The 24,938-nt window shown below is 52.3% G+C and overlaps 2 protein-coding genes across 8 annotated transcripts in view; both read right to left on the bottom strand.

The window, feature by feature from the left end:
• Window positions 1–5,341: 5,341 nt before the first annotated feature.
• Window positions 5,342–10,067, bottom strand: CRYBB3 (crystallin beta B3). The gene is made up of 5 exons (XM_046025631.1): window positions 9,923–10,067; window positions 8,451–8,569; window positions 7,770–7,902; window positions 6,767–6,909; window positions 5,342–5,624 (listed from the first exon to the last, which is right to left on the bottom strand). Exons 1-5 carry the CDS (start codon window positions 9,995–9,997, stop codon window positions 5,459–5,461), a joined length of 636 nt encoding a protein of 211 aa, XP_045881587.1. The 5' UTR covers window positions 9,998–10,067; the 3' UTR covers window positions 5,342–5,458.
• A 3,318-nt stretch (window positions 10,068–13,385) lies between these two features.
• The window catches only part of KIAA1671 (KIAA1671 ortholog), a 186,147-nt gene continuing 174,594 nt past the window's right edge, over window positions 13,386–24,938 (bottom strand). For all 7 annotated transcript variants that reach the window (XM_046025954.1, XM_046025952.1, XM_046025953.1 and 4 more), the window contains 5 exons: window positions 24,134–24,308; window positions 23,889–24,016; window positions 22,362–22,495; window positions 19,829–19,911; window positions 13,386–18,643 (listed from right to left, as the gene is read on the bottom strand). In XM_046025954.1, the coding sequence (XP_045881910.1) occupies window positions 19,833–19,911; window positions 22,362–22,495; window positions 23,889–24,016; window positions 24,134–24,308 (516 nt within the window). In that variant the 3' untranslated portion in view covers window positions 13,386–18,643; window positions 19,829–19,832. The remainder of the gene's footprint in view (window positions 18,644–19,828; window positions 19,912–22,361; window positions 22,496–23,888; window positions 24,017–24,133; window positions 24,309–24,938) is intronic.

The following is a 24,938-nucleotide window of genomic DNA, read 5'->3' as shown; positions in this document are numbered from 1 at the left end:
GACTGGCAGGTGCAAGGGGCTGGGGGAAGGAGGATGGGGTTGGGGGCGGGGTGTTAGTGTTTAACCGACCCAGAGTCTCAGTGTGAGATGATGAGAAAGTTCTGGAGACGGACGGCGGTGCTGGTCTCATGACAGTGTGAAGGTACTTTCATGGCACTGAACTGCACACGTAAAATGGTTAAAATGGCAAATCCAATGTTATGTAGTATATTTTAGCACGATGAAAATGTTTGAACAAGCCCATCTCCCAGAAATGTATTGTCACACAGTTCCAGAGGCCAGAAATCTGAGATCAAGGAGGGCTATGCTCCTACCAAAGGCTCTAGTGGGGCGAACCACAAAGCACCTGACTTTCAGTGTGTCCCGAGCTGTCTGCCCTTCTAGGCCAAGAGCTTGGCCCAAGCTCAGCCGTGTCCGTGCCCCTGGCGCCTGCCTGGGCCCAGCACAACGTAGGTGCTCAGACGGTATTTGCTGACTGTTCAAATTAATCAGTGAATAAGAAATACAGAGATGAACGAAAGTGTCTTAGTCTGGGTGTTCCCGGAAGCAGACGCTAAGACAAGAGTTCACAGGCAGGTAGTTTATTGGAGAATTGATCCTGGGAGCAATCATCAGGGAAGGGAAAGCAGCCAGTTAGGTGTATCTGTGAGCAGGTTACTCCCAGGTCTTCTTGAAATGACATGAGGTTCTGTGATCCATTTTGGCCAATGGATTCTGAGATGTCTCAGATGTCTGGTCATTTTATCACAGACTTCCCAGCACTTTGTCTTCCCTTGCCCTGAGATGCATTATTACAAGAGGGTAGAGTCATTCATAGGGTCTATGAATGACTGTGTGAAGAAGACCAGCATTAGACCAGCATTAGAGATGTGACCAGGATGAGAAATAAACCATCATTGTTAAACCACCAAGACTTGGGGGCTGTTTGTTATCTAGCATAGCCTGACTGATACATGAGGAGAGAAGATTTGGACCCTCTTCTCTGCCTCATGTTGCTACAAAGAAGATAGGCCTTACTGTCCCCAAACACAGTTTACTCCTTAGACGCAGGAACCAGAGCTAAGAACCTTCAAGATCCTCAAGTGGAAAGTTCTCAACTCTATCAGAACCAACGCTCCCTTCTCATGACGTTCATTTTGCGACGTTCTGCTTTCCTGGAACGAAGTTGATCCTATAATCCCCACATGTTCATGCTTTCAAATTAAATTCATCCTAAAATGCCCTATCTATAATATAAAGGAATAATAAAATGAAAGGTGTAATAATACGTATTTCAGTATGAAAGGTTTGAGCACAGCGATTATACAGATGAAGTAACAAAGGAATTGGAGGTTATCATAGACAGGTTTGGATAGGAAAGTGATATTGAACGGAACATGCATTTGACATGCTCACAGGCCTCGGAAGAACCGTCTTGAACATAGCACAGCCACACATGCGGACTGGCCCAGTGGTGATTTATCACTGACGCCAACTCCACGGCCAACACCGTCATGGGCCCCATGATTTCACAAAATGGGGAAGAATGCTTCGGCAAGTTCCCGTCTGAGGAGTGGGAGATGCATTCACTGAGGCTCACCAAGGCTGGGGTCCCAGGAGAATGCCCACAGAGCCTGCTGCCCGGCTCCCAAGAAGCCTTGGGCTCCGGTCCTGCATCCATGAGCCCGGCTCACCCCCAGACTCCATTTTCCTGGTGAAGCCTTGGTGCCGCTTGGATTCTCACCATGCAGCCTGGTTGCCTTGTCCTTGTTTGCGCTGGCGTCCTTAGGACAAACCCCCGTCACTGAGTAACTGGAAAGTCCCTGCTCCACACAACCATGGGGTCCATCTCCAGAGTCACCATTTTCCATGATAAGGTGGGAGATTATCCCTTACCAGGCCATTCCTCTGTTTTACCCATTGTTCTCTGCCCTTCCTGCAAATCACATTCATGTTAATACTCACAACAACGGGGGCGCCTGGGTGGCTCCATCGTTAAGCGTCTGCCTTCAGCTCGGGTCATGGTCCCAGGGTCCTGGGATGGAGCCCTGCATAGGGCTCCCTGCTCAGTGGGGAGCCTGCTTCTCCCTCTCCCACTCTCCCTGCTTCTGTTCTCTCTCTTGCTGTGTCTCTCTCTATCAAATAAATAAATAACATCTTCAAAAAAAATAGTCACAACAACCTATGAGATAGGTGGTGTTATTAGTCCCGAGTTATGGATGAGAGCATCAAGGTACAGAGAGGCTAGGCAACTTGCCCAAAGGCACACAGCAAGTGGTAGAGCCTGGAAAGGACACCAAGTGGTAAGGATCAAGAGCCCCGTTCAGTCATTCTGCTCCTAACCCCTTGACCATGTTTCCTCTAACCGGTACACTGCCTCTCGATTAAACAGGTAAAGTGATTTCCTAACCCTCACCCGCAACCCCCTTATCACCAGGAAATACTCTTACTTTATTATCCCTTTCAGACTCTGTCCCTGCAGAAGCTAGAATTTGCATCTAGAGAAGCTAAGCATGGCCTCTTGGAGTTATATGGGCCTGGGGTCAAATCTCAGCTCTGCCCCTCTTAGGCTGTGTGACCCCAGCAGTCAGCTCTCCCTCTCTGAGCTTCCCAGGCCATTAGGAGGATCGAATGGGAAAATGCCTTGGAGTACTTGCAGAGAGCAAGCTCTCCCTGAGCCAGACGGTTAGTACAGGTTGGAGGCTTTCGGTGTGACCCTGGATCTGGGTCTGGTGACACCCCACCTCTAGAGTCAGTCCACCTGCAAACCCCGGGGGCCAACCACAGAGTGGACAAGCTGGCAGACCGGGGCCGGGGTGGGGACGGGCGGGATGAGCTTTGGAGGCAGACGTGAACTCGAGTGCTTTTCCCACCACTCTGTAGAGCTCTGGTGCTCGGGGCAATTTGCTTCAGGGCTCTGGGCACCCTCCCCCCCCCCGCCCCCGTCGCTCTCTCTGCCCATGGGGATCAGTGTCGCCTGTCAGCAGGTTAGAGATGACACCGTAAAGCACCCTTCAGTGTACTCTGCTCACCGTGGGGACGGTCGGTGGCTTCTATTATTATTGTTCCTGCTGTTAATTTTTTTCTCTGCCAGGTGTCCCTGCCCCTGAGGCACACGTCGCAGGGAGCAGGGCTCAGGAACGAATGTTCTAGCGTCCACACACAGAGTGCAAACCTCAGCTCTAACCCTTCTTGTGGGAAGGTGATGCCGCCTCTCTGAGCCTCGGTCTCCTCATCTGTGAAATCGGATGAGCAACAGTACCTGCCTTCCGAGGTCATCTTAGGGTTCAGTGACCCAGATCAAGTTCCAACAAACCTAACGGTGGGTTGGCATTGAGTAAGGACTGATTTATAAAGCAAAACAAGGTCTCTGTCTGTGAGAGGGGGTGAGACTCAGGGGCAGAGGGAGGGGGAGGTGGGAGGAGTGGGGGTGCTGCCGTCCTTGCTGGGGGAGGAGTCAACCCTGCCCTTGGTCCACCTTGTTGCTGAGTGTCCCTCACCTTCCACCCCAAGCCTGACACCCCACCCAGCTCTCCCCTACACCCCAAAGTAAAAATAATTCAAGGTGATGGCTCAGCTGTGCATATATATTTTTAAATATGCAGGCTAAGTAACCGCAGTTGCCGTATTCTTTTCAGCGCCTTCCTGAGGCTCCCTCAGACCACCCCCACACCAGCTGCATCAGTGGTGGGGACACTGCAGGTGGCTGGGACCGGCTCTGGGCACAACAGGGGAACCAAATCAGGGAAGCACACAGGACAGGCTCAGGAAGGTGGGAAGGCTGAGGTCAGGTCCCCGGGACTGCAGGAAGCCAGCTGTCACCTGACTCTCTGAGAGGACACTCCCTCCTCATCTCACGGGGGCCAGAGGAGACCCCCATTTATGGCTGGCCCTGCCATGGCACCCCTCTTCGGCCAGATGAAGGCACGGAGGATCAGAGAAGTCACGGTCAGCGGGGGGAGGTGGGACGGGGGCTCCGTCCCCCAGCCGAAGCTGCAGAAGCCCTCTGGGAGGTGCACAGAGCTACCAATGCATGGAAAAGAGACAGTCAGAGAGATCATACCATCAGGGCTCAGCTGGTGGCCTCCCGGCTTAGCCCCCTGCATCCCCTGTGGCCCCATAGTCTTCACTCTGAGCTCTATAGTCAGAAGAATCCTGTTACATCGTATCTGGCCTCCTTCAGGCTCTCCATGGCTCCCACCTCCCTCAGACAAGAGTCTGTGGAGCCGTAACTATTCTGACCCCACTCCCTCTCTGACCACTCCCCCATTCAACCACTTGCTCCTTTCTGGACCGACTGTGGTCCTCACCAAGTCTCCATCACAAGCCGCACTCCTGGTTGGGACCTTCACACCCACTACTCCTCTGCCTGGAATGTTTTGTTTTTTTTTTTAAAGATTTTATTTATTTATTTGACAGAGAGAAATCACAAGAGAGGCAGGCAGAGAGAGAGGAAGGGAAGCAGGCTCTCCACTGAGCAGAGAGCCCGATGTGGGACTCGATCCCAGGACCCCGAGATCACGACCTGAGCCGAAGGCAGCGGCTTAACCCACTGAGCCACCCAGGCGCCCTACCTGGAATGTTTTTATGGTTCATTCATTCATTCTCAACTCAAATGTCACTGCCTCAGAGCAGAGTTCTCTGACCACCCCCCCCATCAGCCGCCATCATAATATTGCACTTTCCTTCTGTAGCGTGATTCAGAATCTACTTGTTTGTCTGCTTCCTGTCTGTCTCCTAGAAGGTGAACTCTGTGAGAGCAGGACTTTGTTTTGTTCCCTGCTGTGTCCTCAGGCTTCGGACAGGGCCTGGCATTTGCTGAATCAATTCATGAAAACAGACACTGACAAAGAGTTGGAAGGGGACATGATGGATAGATGGATGGATGGATGGGTGGACAGATGGATGGATGGGTGAGAGATAGAATGGATGGATCAATGGGAGAATGGCTGGCTGGCTGGCTGGATGGATAGATGGACAGATGGACTGACGGATGGACGGATGGATGGATGGATGGGTGGATGGATGGATGGGAGAGAGACAGAACGGATGGATCAATAGGAGAATGGATGGAAAGAACTGATTGAAGAATGCATGGAAGGATGGATAGAAAGATGGGTGGGTAGAAGGATGGATAGACAGATGGATAGATGGATGGACAGACTGAAAGGTGGAAACACAGGAAAACAAACACAAAATCAGTGCAAGTTGTTCATGTGATTCTGCCAAAAACGACCAGAGCCTTGGGTAGGAGCCCAGTTCACAGCCCCCCCCTTGGGGGTTCTCAGAACCCCAAAGCCCCAGCCCCCTCAAGAAGTGACGCAGAGGAACATGGCAGGTGGGGGACCGGCCCCAGGCTTTATTGAGCAGATTCTGGGGAAGGGGGGACAGGCAGACCATCACCCTGGCCCTGGAGCCTCCTCTTCTTGCCTCTGCTGCCCCCCAGGGCAGGCCTGGGCCACTGGGGCCTGGGTGCCCTTCAGCTGCTGAGGAAACAGCCCCGCTTGTGCCACTTCTGGTCGCGGATGCGGCGCACGGACTGCAGCTGCGGCTGGTTCGCGTCCCACTCGTTCCAGTGGCGGTACTCTCCCCGCTCAAACACGTACTGGCGCCCGCGGTAGCCAGGGAACTCATAGCCAACCCACCTGCCGGGAACCAAGGTCGGAGTGAGGATGGTCAGCTCCCTGCCTCCAGCCACACCAAGACTTTTAAAGCCAGCATCTGACCATGCTCTCTGCCTGGCTAAATTTCTCCCTGGCTCCTCAGTGCCCTCCAGATGAATTCAAACTCACTACCCAGCTCACAGGTCCTGCACGAACCATCTCCAGCCTCGTCCCTCAATGCTCCTTCTCCACACCCCATACTCCAACCTCTCTTACTCTACTTTCCTTGAAGTGGAGTGTCTCTGAGCCCTTACACAGGCTGTTCCTTCCGCCTGGAACGCTCTTCCTCGTCTCATCTGTGGCCCTCTCTCCCTTTTCATTCGTGTTCTTTTTTTTTTTTTTTAATTTATTTATTTATTTCACAGAGAGAGATCACAAGTAGACAGAGAGGCAGGCAGAGAGAGAGAGAGGGAAGCAGGCTCGCTGCTGAGCAGAGAGCCCATGTGGGACTCGATCCCAGGACCCTGAGATCATGACCCGAGCCAAAGGCAGCAGCTTAACCCACTGAGCCACCCAGGCGCCCCTTCATTCGTGTTCTTTACATCTCAATTTATATGTCTCCTCCTCCAGGAAAGCCCTTGCTGATTCCCCCAGGCTGAATCGAGTACCTGGAGGGGACTCCCAGAGCCCCAGTGTGCCCCCCCCATCATAATCCTGATCACAGTGAATTGTGGATACCTGTCTCCTTGTCTCCCTGGCAGACTAAAATTCTTAAGGGCAGAGGCTGTGTAATTCTTGTTGCCCCTCTACTCTGCACATAAAACTGTTTAGTAAAAAGCTGTTGAATAAATTATTGTCAGGAAGAGGTGGCACCCTTCAAGGCTCAACCCCAGCCCATAGGGTGAGATGCAGTCACTGACAAAGGGAAAGTGATTTTAAGATTGCATTAACAGAGGTATTAAGCCTGGAAGGAGGGAGGTGATGTACCATGTACTCTCCCATGTGCTATTCAGCTCCTACCTAGAGAACACTAGGTCACTTCTTACCCTGGTAAGAAAGACCAGGATTATGAAAAGGACCTAGAAGAGCAGGGGGCGGCCACTGTGTAGGACACACAGTGAAGAGAGATTCTATTTGGAGCCAGAGGACGGGGCAGGGGCAGGAGTGGGGAATGGGTCCCTTACGTCCCGTTGATGGCCCGGATGCTTGCCACGCGGTCCTGGAAGCCATGAGCCCAGAGGCTGGGCACGTCGTCATCTACTATTTCCATCTTGCGGCCGCTGAAGGCTGGGTTCTCAAATAGGTGCAGCTTGTGATCTGGGCCGTCCTGTGGGCGGGATCATGGGGTGAGCTGGCTGGGCTGTTCCCACTCTCGGAGTAGGAGTTGGGAGGTGCGGGGAAGCGTTCAGTGGCCACACAGCCAGGCTCACCCCCAAGGCCATTGCCTGAGGAACAGGATTCCCGAGAGGCCCGCACAGGGGACTGGGGTTAGGGGCGATTCCTCCAGAGCCACTCTCCTTGGGAATCTTAGAGCCAGGGAGCCATGACACCGGGAGGGGGCCTTTCAGCTCTTGTGAAACCCCACCATTTAGCAGATAGGGAAACCAAGGCACAGAGAGGCCAGAAGGCGATAAAAGTCAATAACAGAGGAGAATTCCCTATTCACTAAACCAGGCTCTGACGTGGTCTTCTTAGCTTTCCTCCTGCTGTCATCCAAGCAGGCATCGGTTACTGTGACAAGAAGAGAGGGCCGGAGCGGCCACCAAGAGTGGAGGAAGCTGGTGGGGGGAGCAGAGTGACATTTAAAAGTGTCGCTGTGGACCAAGTCCCTTCTGGGTGTTTGGGAAAGGCAAGTGAAGAATCAGTTCCTTTCTGAAGCTACTTTCTGAATGTGTTGCTTTGAGAACAATACTGATCCGAGGCTGGGCCATGAGGCTTCTGATTGTTAATAGGGTTACGCAGAGAAGCGTCAATGCTGTGCTGGGAATTCAAGATGTGAATCCCGGTGTCCCGATCCCCAGCCCCGTGACCACAGCCAGCTTCCTCTCATCCCATGCAATCTCTCAGGTCGGAGATGAAGAGGGCCCTTCGCAAGCCGGACCCATACCAGCCCCGCCCTCCGCTGAGCTTCTGCAGGGAGCTTGGATGACAAGCTTCTAGGAGGTCCCCGAAGAGGGAGGTACTTACGATGAGCAGAGGGCGGAGGGACAAGAGGCTATCACTGTGGTGGCTGTTGGACCAGGCATCCCAACGAGGGTAATCTCCCTTCTCCAGCACAAACTGCTCCCCACGGAAGGCTCTGCGCTCGAATGCCAGCCACCTGCAGGAGGAAGCAGGCCTGGGTCACTGCTGCTGCTGCTACAGGAGGGCCCTTTTCTAGTGAGGAAGGACCCCCAAGCTGCTGACCTTTGACCTTCAACGCTCCCTCCAACCTGACCGCGGACCCCTGGTCTGGGTATTAAAGAAGTTCCTAGAACATCCTGGAAGCTGAGACCCTGAGCCAGAAAATCATCCCGGGAAACAGTATGGAGAATCTATTTTATATGCAGCCTCTGTGTAAGTGCTCGGGAACGTCCTTCCAGTGTCTGGCACATAGTAGGTAATCCAAAGACAAATTCCTCTCCCTCCTTCTCCTTCACCTTATTATTATGTTATTGTTGTTATTTATGTGCATCTTTCCATTCGTTTTCACAAAAACTCTGTCTGAAGTGCATGCCACTTATCCCCATTTGATAGATGGGAAAACAGGCCAGAGATGGGAAGGGAGTCGCTTATGGCCCCCGAGCAGATCTAGAACGGGAACCCGGCCCTCCTGCCTCCCAGGAGGTTGGGGGTTGTGAGGAGGGGGCTGGGGGTCCAGGTACTCACGGCCCAGACTCCACCTGGATGGAGCCCACCTTCTCCAGCAGGCTCTCCGTCAGGTTGGGGCACTCGGCCGAGAGCTCGCACCGCTTGCCCTGGAAGTTCTCCATTTCGTACACGATGACCTGAAAGGGCAGCACCCTGAGCACCCCATGGGGGGTCGGGCTCCCAGTCCCAGGCCCAGATCCCAGCCAGCACAGTCCCGCTTGGGGCAGGGCAGGGAGGTATCATCCATCCCCTGGGCTCCACCCCCTCTGCCTTGACTCCTCCTGAACCAGCAGGGGCCACGGGCTTGCACTGCCCCCTCGTGGCCATCGAAGGGAACGCCTCCAGGAACCTCAATTAAATGAGGGATTGCAACTAGCATTTGGCAGGTCCCTATCTGGGAGAGTGAAATGACCCAGGGAAGGAAATGAAGCCGCTTGTGGCCGGGAGGAAATGTGGGCCCCGTTTTAAACTTCTCAAGAGAGGCTGGAAAGCTATATTTCCCTGAATGTGAAATTTCCCTGTGCCTGACAATGGAAAACACCGGTTGGCAATCTCTGGGCCACTCTTCTCCTGTCCGATGTCCAGAGAGGAAAAGGCTGTGAAGGAAGAGGAAGGCTACACCTCTCTTATCCACCTAGAAGCACAAACTGTCTTCAGAGAAGATCCCTGGGGACACATCTGTTCTGGTTATTTTATAGAAGGCTCAGAAAGGGCAAGTCACTTGTCTCAGGCTGCACAGCACATCAGGTAGCAGCACCAGGATTCAAGAAGTGGGCTGGCGGCTTTCTCCCCTGCCCTGGTGCAGACAGGGCATGGCCCACAGATGCCAGAGGAACAGGAAGGGCCGGCAGTGGCACCCACCTTCGTGGTGGGCAGCTGCCTCTGAGGCTTTGCAAAGGCCTTGAGAAGTCCCTAGACCAGCCCTGTGCTCCCACCAATCAGGCCCAGTGCCAGGCAGGCCTCTGCGTCTTTTCCACTCTCTTCAAAGCCACCAGCACATCTGAAGGAATGCCCTTGCCCACAGTTATCCCCTTAGTCAGCCCATCCTCCGACCATGTCTCAGATTAAAGCCCCTAGGAACAGCTCAGAGAGGGAAGAGCTGACAAATTCTAGCTTTTGGAATTCTCCTTAGCACCAATTCTGGGGGCTGAGATGGGGAGCACTGCTCCCATTTTCCAGATGGGGCTGTTGAGGCCCAGAGAAGTCAGGGAACTGGACTGAGGTCAGGCAGGAGAGTCAGCACCCTGTCTCCTGAGACCCCCGGGGCTCTTTGCCCCATTGAGTCAGGCTGCGTTTGGGCGACCAGTTCCCTTCTGCAGATGAGGACACAAAAGAGAGGAGACGCAGTACAGTCATGGTGAGCGAGGTGTCTTCCCGGCCCCTGATGGCTGGAAGGGCCGCAGTTCCTTTCTGCCTGGCAGAGAAGCTGACCCCGAGGCCCAAGGGCAACCCCAGCCCCACAGCCCCTGGGATCCCTCCCTGCCCTGTACCTTGTAGCTGCCTCCAAGGCCTCCATGGCTCTTGCCAGCCGCAGCCTGCTCTGGCGTTCCGTGCTGTTCTGCCATGTCCCCAGGAACACCTCTGGCTCCAACCAAAGGAAAACGAGTGAGTCACCAGGTCCCCCCGGGCCACTCCAGGTGCTGATGTGATTGAAGTCAAAGATGAGCATTGGAGCTGGGCTGCCTATGGGACATGGTCATCACTGCCTGCCTTCGGTCATTCAGTCATTCAACAAACATCCACCAAGCGCCCATCATGGGCCACAGGGACTGTGGGTTCAAGATCCCTATTTCATAGAGAGAAACCTGAGGCCTGGTGAGCTGAAGCCACTTCCCCAAGGCACACAGTGAGGGAGCCACCAGGAGGGGGCCTGCCTCCAAAAGGCCTGCCCTTCCCCTTCACCCAATTGCTTCCTCTCCCCAAAATGGGGTTCTTCGAGCTCCGTGTAGACACACCACACCTGGACCCTGCCAAAGTGTGGGCTTCAGCGGGGTTCCTCTACAGGGATCTCTCCCACCTCCACGCTCTGGGCTAGTCTTCATTCATTCCTCTGTCCACCAAAGATTCTATGAGCAGCTGCTCAGTGTCTGACCTGCTGCTGGATGACCGGGATGAACAGGAGACCACAGACTGGCAGGAAAGAGACAGACAGACATCTAGAGAAAGCATGATGCAGAACTGGGTCCTGGAACACCTGCGGCAACCCAGTTTTCATACATTTGGTTATTCATCCCATGTGCATTTATGAAGCACTTAGTGTATACCAGCCACTTCAAGAGACACAGACACAGAGAGACAGTTCCCCTTCATCCCTGTGGGGACAGGCCCCAAGGTAGTCACGACAAGGTAGTCATGGGAGGATTGTCATGATCTCCGTGACACATGGACACATGGGACTGTTCTCCAGTTTATCAGCACACACACACACACGTTCCTGTGATCACAAAGTCACATCACACCCATCGAACACGACAGCCTTCCCCTCTCTCTCACTCGCACACCATACCCGTTTCAGACACAGGCCCAGTGCCAGCTCCTGGAAGACCCCCAGGATCCTTGGCAGTCTTCCAATTGGCTTGCTCCCCCCTCCAGCTGTGCTCAGTCTTTGGAGGCCCCCTTCCCCTAAGCACCTGCCCAGGGGCTCAAACCTGGCCACCTCCCTCAGACACCAGTGGAGCTTGGTGGCTCGAAGGGGTCCTCCCTCTCGGCTCCAACCCTTAAGTGAGTCCCCAGTTTGTGCAGGGGTCCGCCGTGCACGCTGCAGGGAGATCCCCAAAGGCCTGGGCCTGCGAGTGCAGCCCTCGCCTCCCCGCCCCTGCCCATCCAAGAATGAACCTGCTGCTGTAGCCTCAGGAAGAACAGAGGGGCCAGCACCGTCTGCAGATTCAGCCTGCCTTTGCTAGCAGTGTCCTATTTATGGGCGCTTTTCGACAGCCCAGCACATCTCAGCCTGCTGACAGAGCGCCCTGTCCACCCAATTCCGTTCAGGCCATTTCACTCCAATAGTAGGCCCAGGAGGCCCCAGTGCCTGTGTCCCTCCGCCATGGCCCCTGATGGCATCTCGGGGGCCGACGGACCTCATCAGCTTTGTGGTAAGCCTGACAGCACTAGGGGGGTGTATTGGGGTGTAGAGCTCTCCAGTGCCCTTTCTTGGGCTTCCCGGAGCCATCACTTCCTGTTTGGGTGAATGACAGCCTTGGAAGGACACCAGCCCTTAAAGTGAGGGACCCCAGACACTCAGTTTCCCCATGGGCCATATGACCTAAGGTTTAGGTCAGATGACCCTAAATATAACCCTCAAATTGGGTTTCCATGGGATGCTGTAACAGACCCAACAAAGGTTTATTTTCTTCCTATGGAAGGCATACACAGTGGACAGCTCCCATTTATTAAAGACCTACTGTGTGCAAGGCACTGTGCCAGCTTCATGAACATTATGTTTAATCCTCCCCCAGCCTCTTTAGGGAAGGCATTTCGATCCCCTTTTCAGAGATGGCTCAGAAACTGAATTCAGAGAGGTGAAGTCATTTACCCCAAGTCACACAGCAGAGAGAAGGAGGAGGGGCTGGCTTGCCACAGGGCCTGTATCTCAGCTTTAATAGAAATAAAGGTGATTATGATCGTCACCTTATTTGTGACCCCCCAAAAGAAACAAACCCAAACAAACAGAAAGCAAGAAACAGAGGCGCCTGGGTGGCTCAGTGGGTTAAGCCTCTGCCTTCAGCTCAGGTCATGATCTCAGGGTCCTGGGATCGAGCCCCACATCAGGCTCTCTGTTCAGCAGGAAGCCTGCTTCCCCCCCACCTCCCTCTGCCTACTTGTGATCTCTGTCAAATAAATAAATAAAATCTTTTTAAAAAAAGAAACCAAGAAACAAATCCATATCAAAAACATAAGCACATGCATTTTCTAAGGATAATTAGTGATTATTGGAAGACTAAAATGGAGGAAGGGCCAAGGAGTGAATCGTTACAGAACAGGGTTTGGTTTTGTCATGATTTTTGGCTGAAGTCCTCCAGTCGGCCTACAGCTCGGTTACCCCACAGCCCTGGAGATGGTGGTGGGACACTCTGGGTGGCGGCTGCCCCTGGAAGCAGGTGGACCTGTGTGACTTTGGGTGAGCTGCTGGAGGGCAGCAGCACCCGTAAATGGACAACCACGGAGAGATCATGGAACCAAGCGCTCGGCTCAGGCTGCTACTTTCTTGCTTCCATTCACTGAAGATCCTGCCCACTATTGATAGTTCAAACCCAGGGACTACCTCCTTCCGGTGACCACAGAACGCAGAGGTGGATTCGACCCCAACCTCGGGATGCAGCCGCCACCTGCTAGCGATCTAAGAGGGAAAAAAGAGCTGGTGTGACTTCCTCCCATCAGATCCTTTAGGATCCCAAGGACCTACTGCATACCCACACACCACGTTTCCTTTCCTTGGGCTTGAGTTTTCAGTATCGGCACTATTGCCGTCTGGGGCCGGTTAACTCTTGGTGGTGGGGGAGCCGTCCTGTTCACTGTGGGGATATCGAGCAGAATCCCCAGTCTCTACCCCTTCGATGCCAGCAGCATCTCCCTTCCCTCTTTGCAATAAGCAGAAATGTCTCCCGTCATTGCCTTTGCCAGGTGTCATGGCGGGGTGGGGTGCAGTGCGCACAATCCACCCAGTTGAGAACCACTGCCTTCAACTCTTGCCCACTAAGGTCACTAACACCATCCCCCATATGGGAGTTCTGATGCTCAGTGATATCTCACAGCCGGGAGGAGGCAGAGTGAGGATTCAAGCCCATGTTGAATGGAAATTCTGCTTTGTCTCCATGAGTCCCCCTCACCCAGGACCCCAGCTCCCCCCTTCCTGCCACGTGGCCCCCAGCTCAGCAGACAACAGACTAATTCAGCTGGGGACGGGCGTGCATGCATGGGAGAGCCCATTCATCCACACACTGACACACCGAGTTCTTCAGTGCAACTTGCATCAAAGCTTTATTTGCTATGTTCATGGTCTGAATGCAACATCTTTGTACATGCAGAGGTCATTCTGTGTGACGGCAGTTGGCCAGGTCCCCAACTGTTCTTCTGTGCGTAGGAAACCTCTTTACAGTTACAAAATATAAAAGCACTTGTAGATACCAATACTCTGTGAGGTCCAGGAAGCCCCGTTTGTTTTAACGTTAAAAATATAGGTTTTTCTAGATGAATTCTCAGTCACGTGAGTAGAGATTCTTTCTGGGATTGGAGAAAGTGCCTGTCGTCCACCTTCTGTTCAGAACCCCTTAGAGCTTGTGAGTTCGTAAGGCAATTGCAAGAACGCCCGCAGGCAGCAGGTGTAACTTTCCTGTACACGGGACTCCAATTTCTTTCCTGCCATGACTCAGGAAGGGACTCAGAAGAAAGGCTCGGTAAATATAGTGTATTTATATGTATTTCTACTCCCTGCCCCTTCTTACAAAGTGCTTTGAGGATCAGAGTCATCTGGGAAGTGCATCGCTTCTAGAATATTGGTATGATTCAGGAAACAACACAGTACAAAATATCTTCCATAACACAATATATTATTTTGTGAGCCCCCAGTTTACAGATCTATAAGGCTATGTAGAATGAGACCATCCAAAAGCTGAAATTGTTCTTTAGACAATGCGTGGTTTTGTTTGTTTGGGTCTTGTTTGTTTGTTTTTGCAGGTGTGACACCATTAGAGATTGTTCAAAAAAAAAACAAAAAAAAGGCCAGTCTGATTCATGGAGGGAGATTATCAGGTAGCAGGTTAGAGGGTGACTCTTTAAGGAAATTGGAGGGGGGATAAGCTGATTGATTTTAAAGGTTAAATTGCTAGGAACCTCAGGCTGATTTTCCAGAACACAAGATTTCTGCAACCTTCCCTGAAGGACCCAATCCAAACCAGAGAAAGCAAATTCTAGAGGGGTGGGAGCCAAAGGGAAGAGACTGGTGAAGACCGTGGCTTTCCATGTGGCTCTGAATTTTCAGAACCTCAGTTTCCCCCAAATCCCAACAGGGTTGACTCATAGCAGCTCCTCAGCAGAGCCCGGATCCATGGCTCCCCAGGTGGCTGTCGCCAAGGGTGGGCCCCCTTCCGGATGTGGAGTGGCTCCCTCCTTGTCAACATTGTCCCTCTTACCCCGTAGACTCACGAGGCCATGGGAGTTTTGTTTCCACGTCTTAACACGTGGTGGAGGAAGAAAGGCACAATTGAGGCTGTGGCAGGCTTCCCCGTGACTGCAGTGACCTGTCATGGTGTAACTTAGGGGCGAGGGTGTCTTCCGTTGGATGGAGCTTTTCTCCTGCCTCCACACCTCCCCCTCCGGTTCACCCTGAAATGCTAGTTTACACGAAGGCTAAGTAATCTGGCTTCCTGTACTGAGTGACGGGACTGGGAGGTCGGGGGAGGGGAGCCACGGGGATTGAGGGCATAAAACAGACACTGGTGAGGGAGAGGCAGGCTCCAGTCCTCTCCGTGGGACACTGTCTTCCACGCAGGCCCAAGTCGCCTTTAAAAAAGCCCGTAGTTTTGGAGGTGATCTGTCCACACACCTGTGGATTTTCAGCTTTGTGATCATGCCTAGCTTCTGGGGCAATCTGGGGGCATCATAGTAGAAATTTAAATGTACAAGCTTTAAGTGGACAAGGCAGCCGCCAGGGCTGAGGACAAGCAGCTGAGCTCCCTTCTGTGGGGGGGAAGCATGCCAATGGTTTCCTCCACTCCCTTGTACAGCCTCTAAGCTCTGGGACCTCAGGCTCGAGCCTATTTAGATGTTCGCTCCTTAGCAGTACCTAGAGTTGGCCTCGTTTCCCTGGACGCACAAAGGCAAACACCTTTGTCTGAAAGGACTTGGCCTGTCTCCCTGGAAGAGCTCCTGCCTGATTGTCCTCTTCTCAAATCCTGGATAACCTGAGGCTGTCAGGTCCATGTCACTCAAAACCCCCAACGTGAAACAACCCGAGGCTTTGGTTTCACCAGAATTCCTCTGGGGGCACCAAGGAATTCTCCACAATACTGATTTTTGAGGCTTCACTGTGGGATTTCATAGGCCAAAGTCCTCTGTTTCATCAAGCAAGGGCCGTGAGGAAGGGGCTCTAGATACGGACTTATCAAAATACCAGCCGTCAAAACGCTGATGTACAAAGGGTGTGTGTGTGTGTGTCTGTGTGTGTGTGTGTGTGTGTGTGTGTGTGTGTGTGTAGAGAGATTGTACATACATAGGGATTTGCGTTCTGTGAAAGACTCTCATTTAAGAAGAGCCAAAGGCCCTCAGAAAGGTGATGGGATGAGGGCAGGTGACTTGATTGCATACAAACGATTAAGGCATATTAAGTCAGTTTAAAAATAGACATTTCCAAAGGCGGCTCCAGGCCAACTCAAGAAACTAGCAAACAACCTCTCGCTTAGCGCTAGAGAACCCACTCAGCTTACAAAGAGGGGAAAACCAACGACGCACTTGCCCAGCTATCGGAAAAAGTTCCAAGCATCAGTCACTTCTAACTTCACTGGACTGAGCATAGCAGGGTCCAGGGGAGTCTGCATGGAGAGGGTGGCTCCTGACCCACTGTGAGGGTCTGCTGTGCAGTGGAGAGGTGAGGCTGCTCTTGTCAGTTTCATGGGAGGGGGGTGGACTTTGTATGTTCTAATCACCAAGGAATTAAATGGATTTCTGTTTCCAACTAAGGTGTGCGAGGCTAGGCAAAAGATCTCCAGGTTAATCTCAAGTTTAAGTCTCCAGGTTAAGTCTCATGTTTTTCTTTCCTATTGGGTATACTTGGGCTAAAACATAAGTAATTAAGAATCGGAGAGTTTTGTGTTGTATCTATAGTCTCATTGAACAGAGCAGGTCAATTCCTGTTGTCTAAGATGGTATCAAGGGGCCCTTCTCACCTGAAGGAAAGACAGACAACAGCCAGGAAGCGTTGGTCAGAACATGAGGAGTGTCTTTAAAGGAGACCTACTGACCTGGAAAGCCATTGTATCAACATTGTTTCAAAACATTAACCAGATCTAGGGGCTCCTGGATGGCTCAGTTGGTTAAGCATCTGACTCTTGATCTTAGCTCAGGTCTTGATCTCAGGATCATGAGTGCAAGCCCTGCGTCGAACTTAAAAACAAAACCAAACCAAACCAAACCAAACAAAAAAAAAAAACCCAAAACAGAACATTAACCAGGTCTAAAAGAAAGAAAGAATGAAGGAAAAGGAAATTCACCCAAAGCAGCAGTTCCTGGAGGATCAAATCTCCACCTAATGGCCATAGAAAACTGACTGACCACTAACTCAGGGAATGAAAAGAACACAATTAACAAGCAGGGTCAAATCTCTAGACATGCGGCTCCAGATGCAACAGGCTTGGTGGGTGACAGGGTCCTACAACTGCCCATTGGTAGCCCAAGGTCACCCAACAGGACCTGGGGCGGGGGAGGAGCTTCAGTCCCTGTCCGTGGTGCTGAACCTGGAGAAACAGGTTGCTCTCCATACTTCACCCCAAGTGAAGGAAGTGATGGTAAAGGATGATGAGAAAGAAGAGATGGGGAGGCAAATGGAGACTCCTGGAGACATGGCCGGGGAGAAGGAAGGTATGTTTTGACACCATTTGCAAGTAATGGATTTTCAAGAAAGACTTGCATGTCTTGGGAAATCAGTGGGTAAGGCCCATCCCTTCCATACCTAGCCTTAGGAAACTCAGTCCTGGGGCCCCTCAGCAGTCACGGGGGGCCCTGTGAACTGTCCCAAGTGTCTTTCTCGCCAACGGGCATCTCCCCAGCAAGGTTGGCACACGGTTTATGGCAACTCCAGGCATGGCAGGTGTCCAGTCAAGCCTATCTGGGATGTTTGCTGGAGCCTTGGGTTTCAGAGGTGGAGGAGGCTGGTGTTGAGGATTTCCAAAAAGAAAGACCATGTAGAGAGTGCCTACGAACCCCAGAGGTCTTAGAGATTCCTGGGAATGAGCTTAGAGCAAGGAAGGAAAAAAAAGAGGCAAAGCAAACCCTATACTTTGTCACCTAGCATCCAGCACTTCTGTCCAGAGAAGGATTTCAGCGAGACCCTCCCTTCCTACGTTTGGATCTAAAGGAAGCACTCTGTCAGGTGGCGTTTGCAAGGGGTGGGGCAGGGGAGTGGTAGAAGGAAGAGGTGAGAAGAAACAGAAGAACCCTCCCCCCATTCATGCATTTGTTCCAATTTGGAATGAATCTTCTATGCCAGTATCTTGGGTGCTGTTCAAAAAAGACTGGAGAAGAAGATTCTCAGGGCGGGTCTGCTGTTTGAGTGGGGAAGGCACAGCCATCTGGGCTACTGCCACTGATGAACCCTTGAGGCCAAGGGACAAAGGTCACTCCACAGAAACCAGAGCTCAAATGAAAAGAAACCAGGAAAATATACACACAGAGGTGACAGCTGGAATTTTTTTTTTAAAAGCACGGATAGGGGTAAGATAACCTGAGATGATCGAATACTTCAAGCAAATTATTCATACACCTTTCCTTCTGCTCTTGAACGTAAAAAAACATATATACATATCAAATTTCAAAGAAAATTGGCTGAATTATTGCTTTAACGCCTTCTAAAGCAAACCAAAGTGATGTATAATGAACAGATCATCTCTGCACACAGCCCCATTTTAAGGACAAACACACCTGAAATGACGATGCGTATGTTTAAAACACTGGAGCTGCTGATTCTTGGAGAGGGAGGGAGATGGAACTCGCCAAAAAACCAAACACAGCCCAACCCAGTGACGCTGTCTTGGGCCACAATTACAGCAGGAAACTTGAGTTTCTTCTTCCTTGGAAATAGGCTTTTGAAAGGGACCTCCCCTGGTGTCAGGGCAAGGGATACTTTCACAATATAGGTGTTTTCCAGAGCCCAGGGAGATGGTCCAACTCAGATCAATGTTCCTGGAGTGATGTCTCCAGGTGCAGACAGAGAGCGGAAATGGACATTGTTCACGTAAAACACAAAACCACCAGCATAGACAATTCTGGGCAGCCTGGCTTTGTTCTCAGCCTCAAGTGTTGTCTGGGGAGACGTGCAAGTGCTGGAGGAGGTTGGGTTTTTGCACCGCGATCTGTGGAGAGCCTCTGCAGGGGGCGGGAGTCACCGGACCGTGTTCTCCACCCGGCTGGAAGGGTCTAGGCAGGAACGGCATCAGCATGGCCTCATCTTCGGGTTCTGACAGTTAAGGCTTCTGTTCGTTAGACGTGGCAGTGTCCCCTGTCTGGAGAGGAGGGGACAGTCCTGGTGTCAGCAAGGGGAACATGGGACCCTCGGTGTCTCTGCCATCAAGACTTTAAACCTTGTTTGGTATTCTCCAAGATGGCCAGCCCCCAGCCCCACAGGTCACAGGCCAGGAAAGATGACTTTTTTTTTTTTTTTTTGGAGTGGGGTGAGGAAGGGGACAGATGGCCAAATGCAGCAGAACCCACGGGAAGTGTAAGGTCAGGTTAGGGTTCCAGCCTCTTTCCTCAAACGGATGGCTGGAAGGTTCACAGAGATACGACATACACAGCACTAAACACAGAAACCAACACAGGATCCCACTCCTTATCCAAAACCCTTGAGCACAGATTACCTGGGAATTTAGCATTTGGTGAGGGAGGGTTCATTGTAGACACAAACACACATGCACATAGGCATACATATATCTTATGAAATACCTGGATTATACCCAAGCGTAAAGCACAGACAACCACGTAGGTCAGGCTTTGCTACTAAGTAAGTAAGTGAAAATGCTTCGTTGTCAGTGTTTTCTGGATCTGAGATTTGCAGGTAAGGGGCTGGAGGGTCTCCTGGGCTACTCACATCAGAGCCAGCTTCTAGGGATTATGAGCCACATGTTCCCACACCTAGGACTGACCCCCAGCATGTCAGTGCCTCTTCAGTGAGCCCCAGGGACCCCTCGATGACATGGGGGCTGTTACCCCATTTCACAGATGGGGAACCTAACGTTCCTCTGAGATATGAAGTCACTTGGGACCCACACCAGGGCACATCTAATCATTTGACCTTTGAGAAGGTCAAATGGGTGTGCTATGTGCCAATAAAGCTTTATTTACAAAAACAGAAATCTTTTTTTCTTCCAAGTTAAATTTTAATCATACAGGTTGCATATGAATGTAAAAACTGGAGACATTTTGGATTAAGCTAACTGCTGATGTCCTTCTTTCCACTTCTTAAAAGGGTTTTGAGATGCAATGAGAAGTGCATGAGCCCAGAGCCTAGGTTATCCTAGGTTCCTGGACCAGGCTGTCCACCTGGGTTTTTTCCCTTAAGAGCAAACAGATCAGCACTACCCTCTTCACTGGAACCCAGAACACCTGCACCCATTTTCCCTTCTCTCTCCTTGAGTCTCTGGCCCTTGGCTTCTGGGTCCAGGCTCCCCACTGTGCCTCCCACTTCATACCTGCTCAAGCTTGGTTCTCATACAGGCTTTGCCTCTTCTTGGATTTTAGCTCCTTTAACCACTGGGGAGAGGGCTCTTCTGACCTGAAACCACAAAGCCAGTGAGAGTCAAGTGTGAGCAAGACTGAGGACTCCTTGCAGGCAGGGCTGTGAGGCACCCGACCCCACATCCTCAGTGCCCAGGTGATGCTGAGCCAGGTATGTGCAGGTGGTAAAGATGCCTGTATTAACACAATTGAGGAGCAAGAAACGGGAATTAAACAAAGACCCTAGTAACAAGGAATGGTAAATAAATCACGGTATGCCCATTCTATGAAAAAATCTACAGCTGTGAAGTCGCATTGACACATGAATTATCTCCGTCCATCCGTCACCCCAAGCACACCTCCACCCTTCTGGCTCTCCACCCACATAAATGCCTATGATGGTTAATTGCATGTGTCAACTTGGCTAGGCCACTGTACCTAGGTATTTGGGTGAACATTGTTCTAGATGGTTCTGTGAAGGCATTTTTTAAGATGAAATTAATATTTAAGTCAGGAGGCTTTGAATAAAGCAGATTACCCTCCCTATTGTGGGTGGACCTCACCCAATCAGTTGAAGACCTTACTAGAAAAAGATGACCTCTCCAGAAGAAGAGGGAATTCTGATCACAGACCGCTTTGGGGACTCCAACTACAATACTGGTTCTTCCCTGAGTCTCTAGCTTATCTGCGTGCCTTACAGATTTTGAACTTACTAGTACCCATGATTAGGGAAGCCAGTTCTTTAAAATCAATCTCAATCTCAATCTCTCTCAACTATGGCCTTGTTTCTCTTCACCTCTTGTCCTTTTGCTTCCCACAGCCCACTCTGTGCTCTGGTAATAGGTCCTGCCTACAGCTCCCCTGTAATGTCAGGCCTCCAGGCCTTTGCATGTGCTGTGACTTCAGCCTGGGACCCCCTCAGGCTGCCCTTTGTCTATCACGACTCAGCCCAAGCAACTCCTTCTCTTGGAAGCCTTTTTCTGCACTTTTCTTCCTCAGGTCCAGGTTTTGAGTCCTTCCTCTATCATGGAGGTCAGATAAAGAGCCAGATGGGAAGTAGTTTTGACTTTGTGGGTCATAGGGTGTCTGCTACAACTAGTCAACTCTGCAGCCCAAACAGGAGAGCAGCCAGACACAATATGGAGAGGAATGGGTGTGGTTGTGTGCCAATAAAGCTTTATTTACAAAAACAGACAGTGAGCTGAAATCTGGACCATGGGCTGTAGCTTCCCAACTCACTGCTCTATCACAGCACTTAAAACACATTACAACATTAGGGTTGCCTGGGTGGCTCAGTGAGTTAAGCCTCTGCCTTCAGCTCAGGTCATGATCTCGGGGTTCTGGGATTGAGCCCCGCGTCGGGCTCTCAGCTCAGCAGGGAGTCTGCTTCCTCCTCTCTCTCTCTGCCTGCCTCTCTGCCTACTTGTGATCTCTGTCTGTCAAACCAATAAATAAAATCTTTAAAAAAAAATTACAACATTAGTGTGAATAATCCTTAACTTTTATGTCTTAACTTGTGATAAGAATTCCACTATCTCTCTCTTCTTTTTCTTAGCACCAGGGAGAGTTGGGGAGTGGGAGAGAGAGAGAATTTTAAGCAGGCTCCATGCCCAGTGAGGAGCCCGACCTGGGACTCCATCTCAGGACCCCGAGATCATGAGCTGAACTGAAAACAAGAGTTGGACGTTCAGCTGAGCGCCCCAAGCTCCCCAGAATCCCACGCTCCTTTATTGAGCACGTCTGCAAGCCAGCACCAGTGTGAAGGGCTCTGCACACCCTTCTTCCTTTCGTCCTCATGACCACCCTGGAAGGTTAGAATGAGGAGTCAACCCATTTGTCAGATAAAGTGGCTGAGGCTCAGAGAGGCAGAGTGACTCTCCCGGGCCAAGCAGCTTGTCAGTTGCGCCACTGGGATGAAGTCGGTTGTGTGATGTGTGTTTTTTTTCAGAGCTGTCCTCTGTAAAGTCCAACCCCAGTTGCCAGAGTGCCTAGTCTGCGAGCCCCCTGGTGGGGAGGGGACAGGTGCTGTGCTGGGCTCATCTCTGTGTCGTGATGGCCCAGCCTGGGATGGGGACAGTGGCTCCACACAGGGCGGCTGAATTCAGTGGATGTCATTCAGCCTGGCCGTGCCCTTCTATCCATCTTCCCGGGTCTCCCTGATTCTCCTGAGACAGAGGCCCTTCCCTGTAGGGTAAGAGGAGGGAGGATTCCTCAGTTTCCCCACCAATCTGGAGAGAGCTGGGCTAGGTCGGTAGTCTTCCCACCACACAGCCCTGGATCTCCACATGGGACGTGGAGGGAGCGGGGAGAGCGAGGCCAGCCGGCCTCATTCCTGGTCCTCCTTCCCCATCTCCGCGCGTGTGTGTTTAGCTCTCAGGCTGCCGGGAGTTCGTGTGAGCAAAGCTAGAGGGAAAGACACAGTTGCAACTCCCTTTGAATGCAGCTCTAAGACCCGACAAGCCCCCACCCTGCATCTAGGGTGGAGGCCTCCTCCTCAAGTCCCCTCACCTGTCGTCCTTCTCCACGCTGGAGGGCAGCACGCGACTGCCCAGAGCAAAGGGAGCCTTGGGCGTCTTGGGCTGGGGGGCCCAGCCCGGGGCCTCGCTGGGGCTGTCGGCCTCCGGCCTCTTGTGCAGCTGAGCCTGGGGAGAGAAGAGAGCCGTGTCTGTAACCGCCTCCGGTCTGCGGAAGGCTCCTATCTGAAGGCACCGCCGCTGTAGGGCAACAACAGGGCCCCCCCAGCAACTGAACGGACCCAGGCAGGCAACACAGGGGTGGGGGAGATGCCGCCTGACCTTGGAGGCTGAGAGATATCGGACGCCAGGCAAGTAGTCTACCCAGCCACCCTTGGCCACTAGGATCAAAGAACCACCACCAAACCCCCGAACAATCATGCCCTCTCCTCTTTGATGGAAAAGCCACCATTGAAATGCTCTCAGGTTGGGATGTTCTGTCTCCTTTAGCTGCCCACGAACCCTGGCATGGAGGTAATGGCCACATCTTCCACTTGACATTCAGCTGTGCTAAGCTTCTTAGTCCTGTGTCCACATGGATAAATGAGGCGTTTGTTTGTTTGTTTGTTTTTAAAGATTTTCTTTAGGGGCGCCTGGGTGGCTCAGTGGGTTGGGCGTCTGCCCTCAGCTCAGGTCATGATCTCAGAGTCCCAGGATCGAGCCCCGCATCGGGATCTCTGCTCAGCGGGGAGCCTCCTTCCCCGATCTCTCTCTGCCTACCCCTCTCCCTCTCTGTGTCACATAAATAAATAAAATCTTTTTCCTTTAAGATTTTATTTATTTATGTGACACAGAGAGGGGCACAGCGAGAGGGGGAACCCAAGCAGGGGGAGTGGGAGAGGGAGAAGCAGGCTTCAAGGAGCTCATGCTAAGCACGAATCTCAAGAGCCTTGTCCGGACAGCAGGGGGGTTGCTGAGCCGTGTCCTGGGACCCAAGGCCAGGCCTTGGGAGCTACGTGGAGTGTCCGCGGGGAGCCCAGCACCTTTGCTGCCTGCTGCGTTAGGCTGCCCTGTGACACATCCTCTATTTCGATAATGGAGAGGAGAGGCGGGAAACCGCTGGCCTAGTACAGCGGCCGCCAGTCGTTCCCATTTTTAAGGCCTGTAAAACCAACCGCGGGGACAGGTGTGCAGCTGCTGTTTACTGACTTTCTACTCCTGCAAAAATGGCAGGCGTGGTGGCAGTGCGAGTTGTCACTGGGGAAAGCTGTGTGAGGTGTGTGTGCGGACCCCCTGAACTATTTCTGCAACTTCTTGTGAGTGGAACTGTTTCAGAAATGGAGAGGGGGGAGGGGAGGAGGGAAAGAAGGGGGGAAGAAGGGGAGGGAGGGAGTGACAGAGCAGGGAAGAGAGGAGGGATGAGAGGGAAGGCGGGGAAGGGAGGGAAGAAGGAAGGAAGGCAGGGAGGGAGGGGGGAAGAGGGAGGGAGGGAGAAAGGAAGGGAGGGAAGGGATGAAGGACACCTGGGGCCTGCTCTCCTCCCTGCAAGGTGGAGCATAGCTCTAGGTGTGAAGCTCAGTACCTTTAGCACTGCGGGGTCCATGCCCGGAAACACAGGCATCCTCTGCGGGTGGCTGGTGGGGGTCCTCTCAGCCCTGGAAGGCTTCTCCTCCTCCTCATCTGACTCTTCCTTCTTGGGAGATTTCTCTTCTGTCGCAAAGAAAAGAGCACCGAGGTCACTGGCAGCCTCCTGACCCTCAAGCAGTCGTTGCGCCGTCCGCTGTTCAGGGTGGCGTCCGTGGAGAAGGGAGGGCATGGCGTGCATACCTGTCGAGTCCTTGAACATCCACGCACTGTCGGCCTCCTCCTCCAAAGGAGACTTGCTCTCCGACTCACTAACTCGGCTGCGCCGGAGGGAGTGGGAGATGGGAGCCCGGCGGCGGCTTCTCTTGCTGAGCTGCACCCGGGTCTTGAGGGCACTTGAGTCGAGGACTGAGGTTTGCTTTGGGAGCAGCAGGCAGGAAGAGGGAGAAAAAGCATGGGAACCATTAACTGAGGGCACCACCCACGGGAGGTCTGCATTGCTTCCCCGGAACACAGGATGCTGTCTGGGGGGTACGTGGGCAAACCTGCTCACGTTTTTATAGTCACCTAAACACTATAAGCCTTGATTTCTCCGCGAAACACACCACAGAGACTGGTGATGCTAATCACGTGAGCCTTGATGGCGCTGGCACAGTGCCAGCCACAATATGGACACGGATGACAATGCCTTTCCCCTCCTGGTGACTTCACAGGAGCATGAAAGCCAGAGCAGTGCTCAGTATACAGCAGGAGCCCAATCAATGTTTGCTTGCTTGCTGGATGAATAACTGAATACATCATCTAACTAAACCTTCGCAGGAACCCTACTCACACAGGACTCAGGAGCCGAGGCATTCTCAGTGCAGCCCCCCTCCACCCACAATAATTTGGGGGGGCAGGTGGAGGGTGCAGAACAATGCATTTGTGCCAAGCCTTTGTCTGCAAGCATCACACTCTGAGCAGAGTCAGGTGGGTGGTCCGTGATGCTTTCCAAGAGGATCACCTTCCAGAACAAAAGGTGCAAGGAATGTAGACGAGCCAGGGGGGC

Source organism: Meles meles, chromosome 12, assembly GCF_922984935.1.
Source record: "Meles meles chromosome 12, mMelMel3.1 paternal haplotype, whole genome shotgun sequence".
Lineage (NCBI taxonomy): Eukaryota > Metazoa > Chordata > Mammalia > Carnivora > Mustelidae > Meles > Meles meles.
Note: the sequence above shows the minus strand (reverse complement) of the source record. Positions and strands in the feature narration are given on the sequence as shown.

Bases quoted from the DNA above. Each gene is read 5' to 3' on its own strand.
- CRYBB3 (XM_046025631.1), bottom strand. From the start codon at position 9,997: ATGGCAGAACAGCACGGAACGCCAGAGCAGGCTGCGGCTGGCAAGAGC. The intron at 8,570-9,922 runs GTACAGGGCAGG...CTGCCCTTTCAG, and splicing joins GCCTTGGAGGCAGCTACAAG to GTCATCGTGTACGAAATGGA. The intron at 7,903-8,450 runs GTGAGTACCTGG...TTCCTCCTGCAG, and splicing joins ATCCAGGTGGAGTCTGGGCC to GTGGCTGGCATTCGAGCGCA.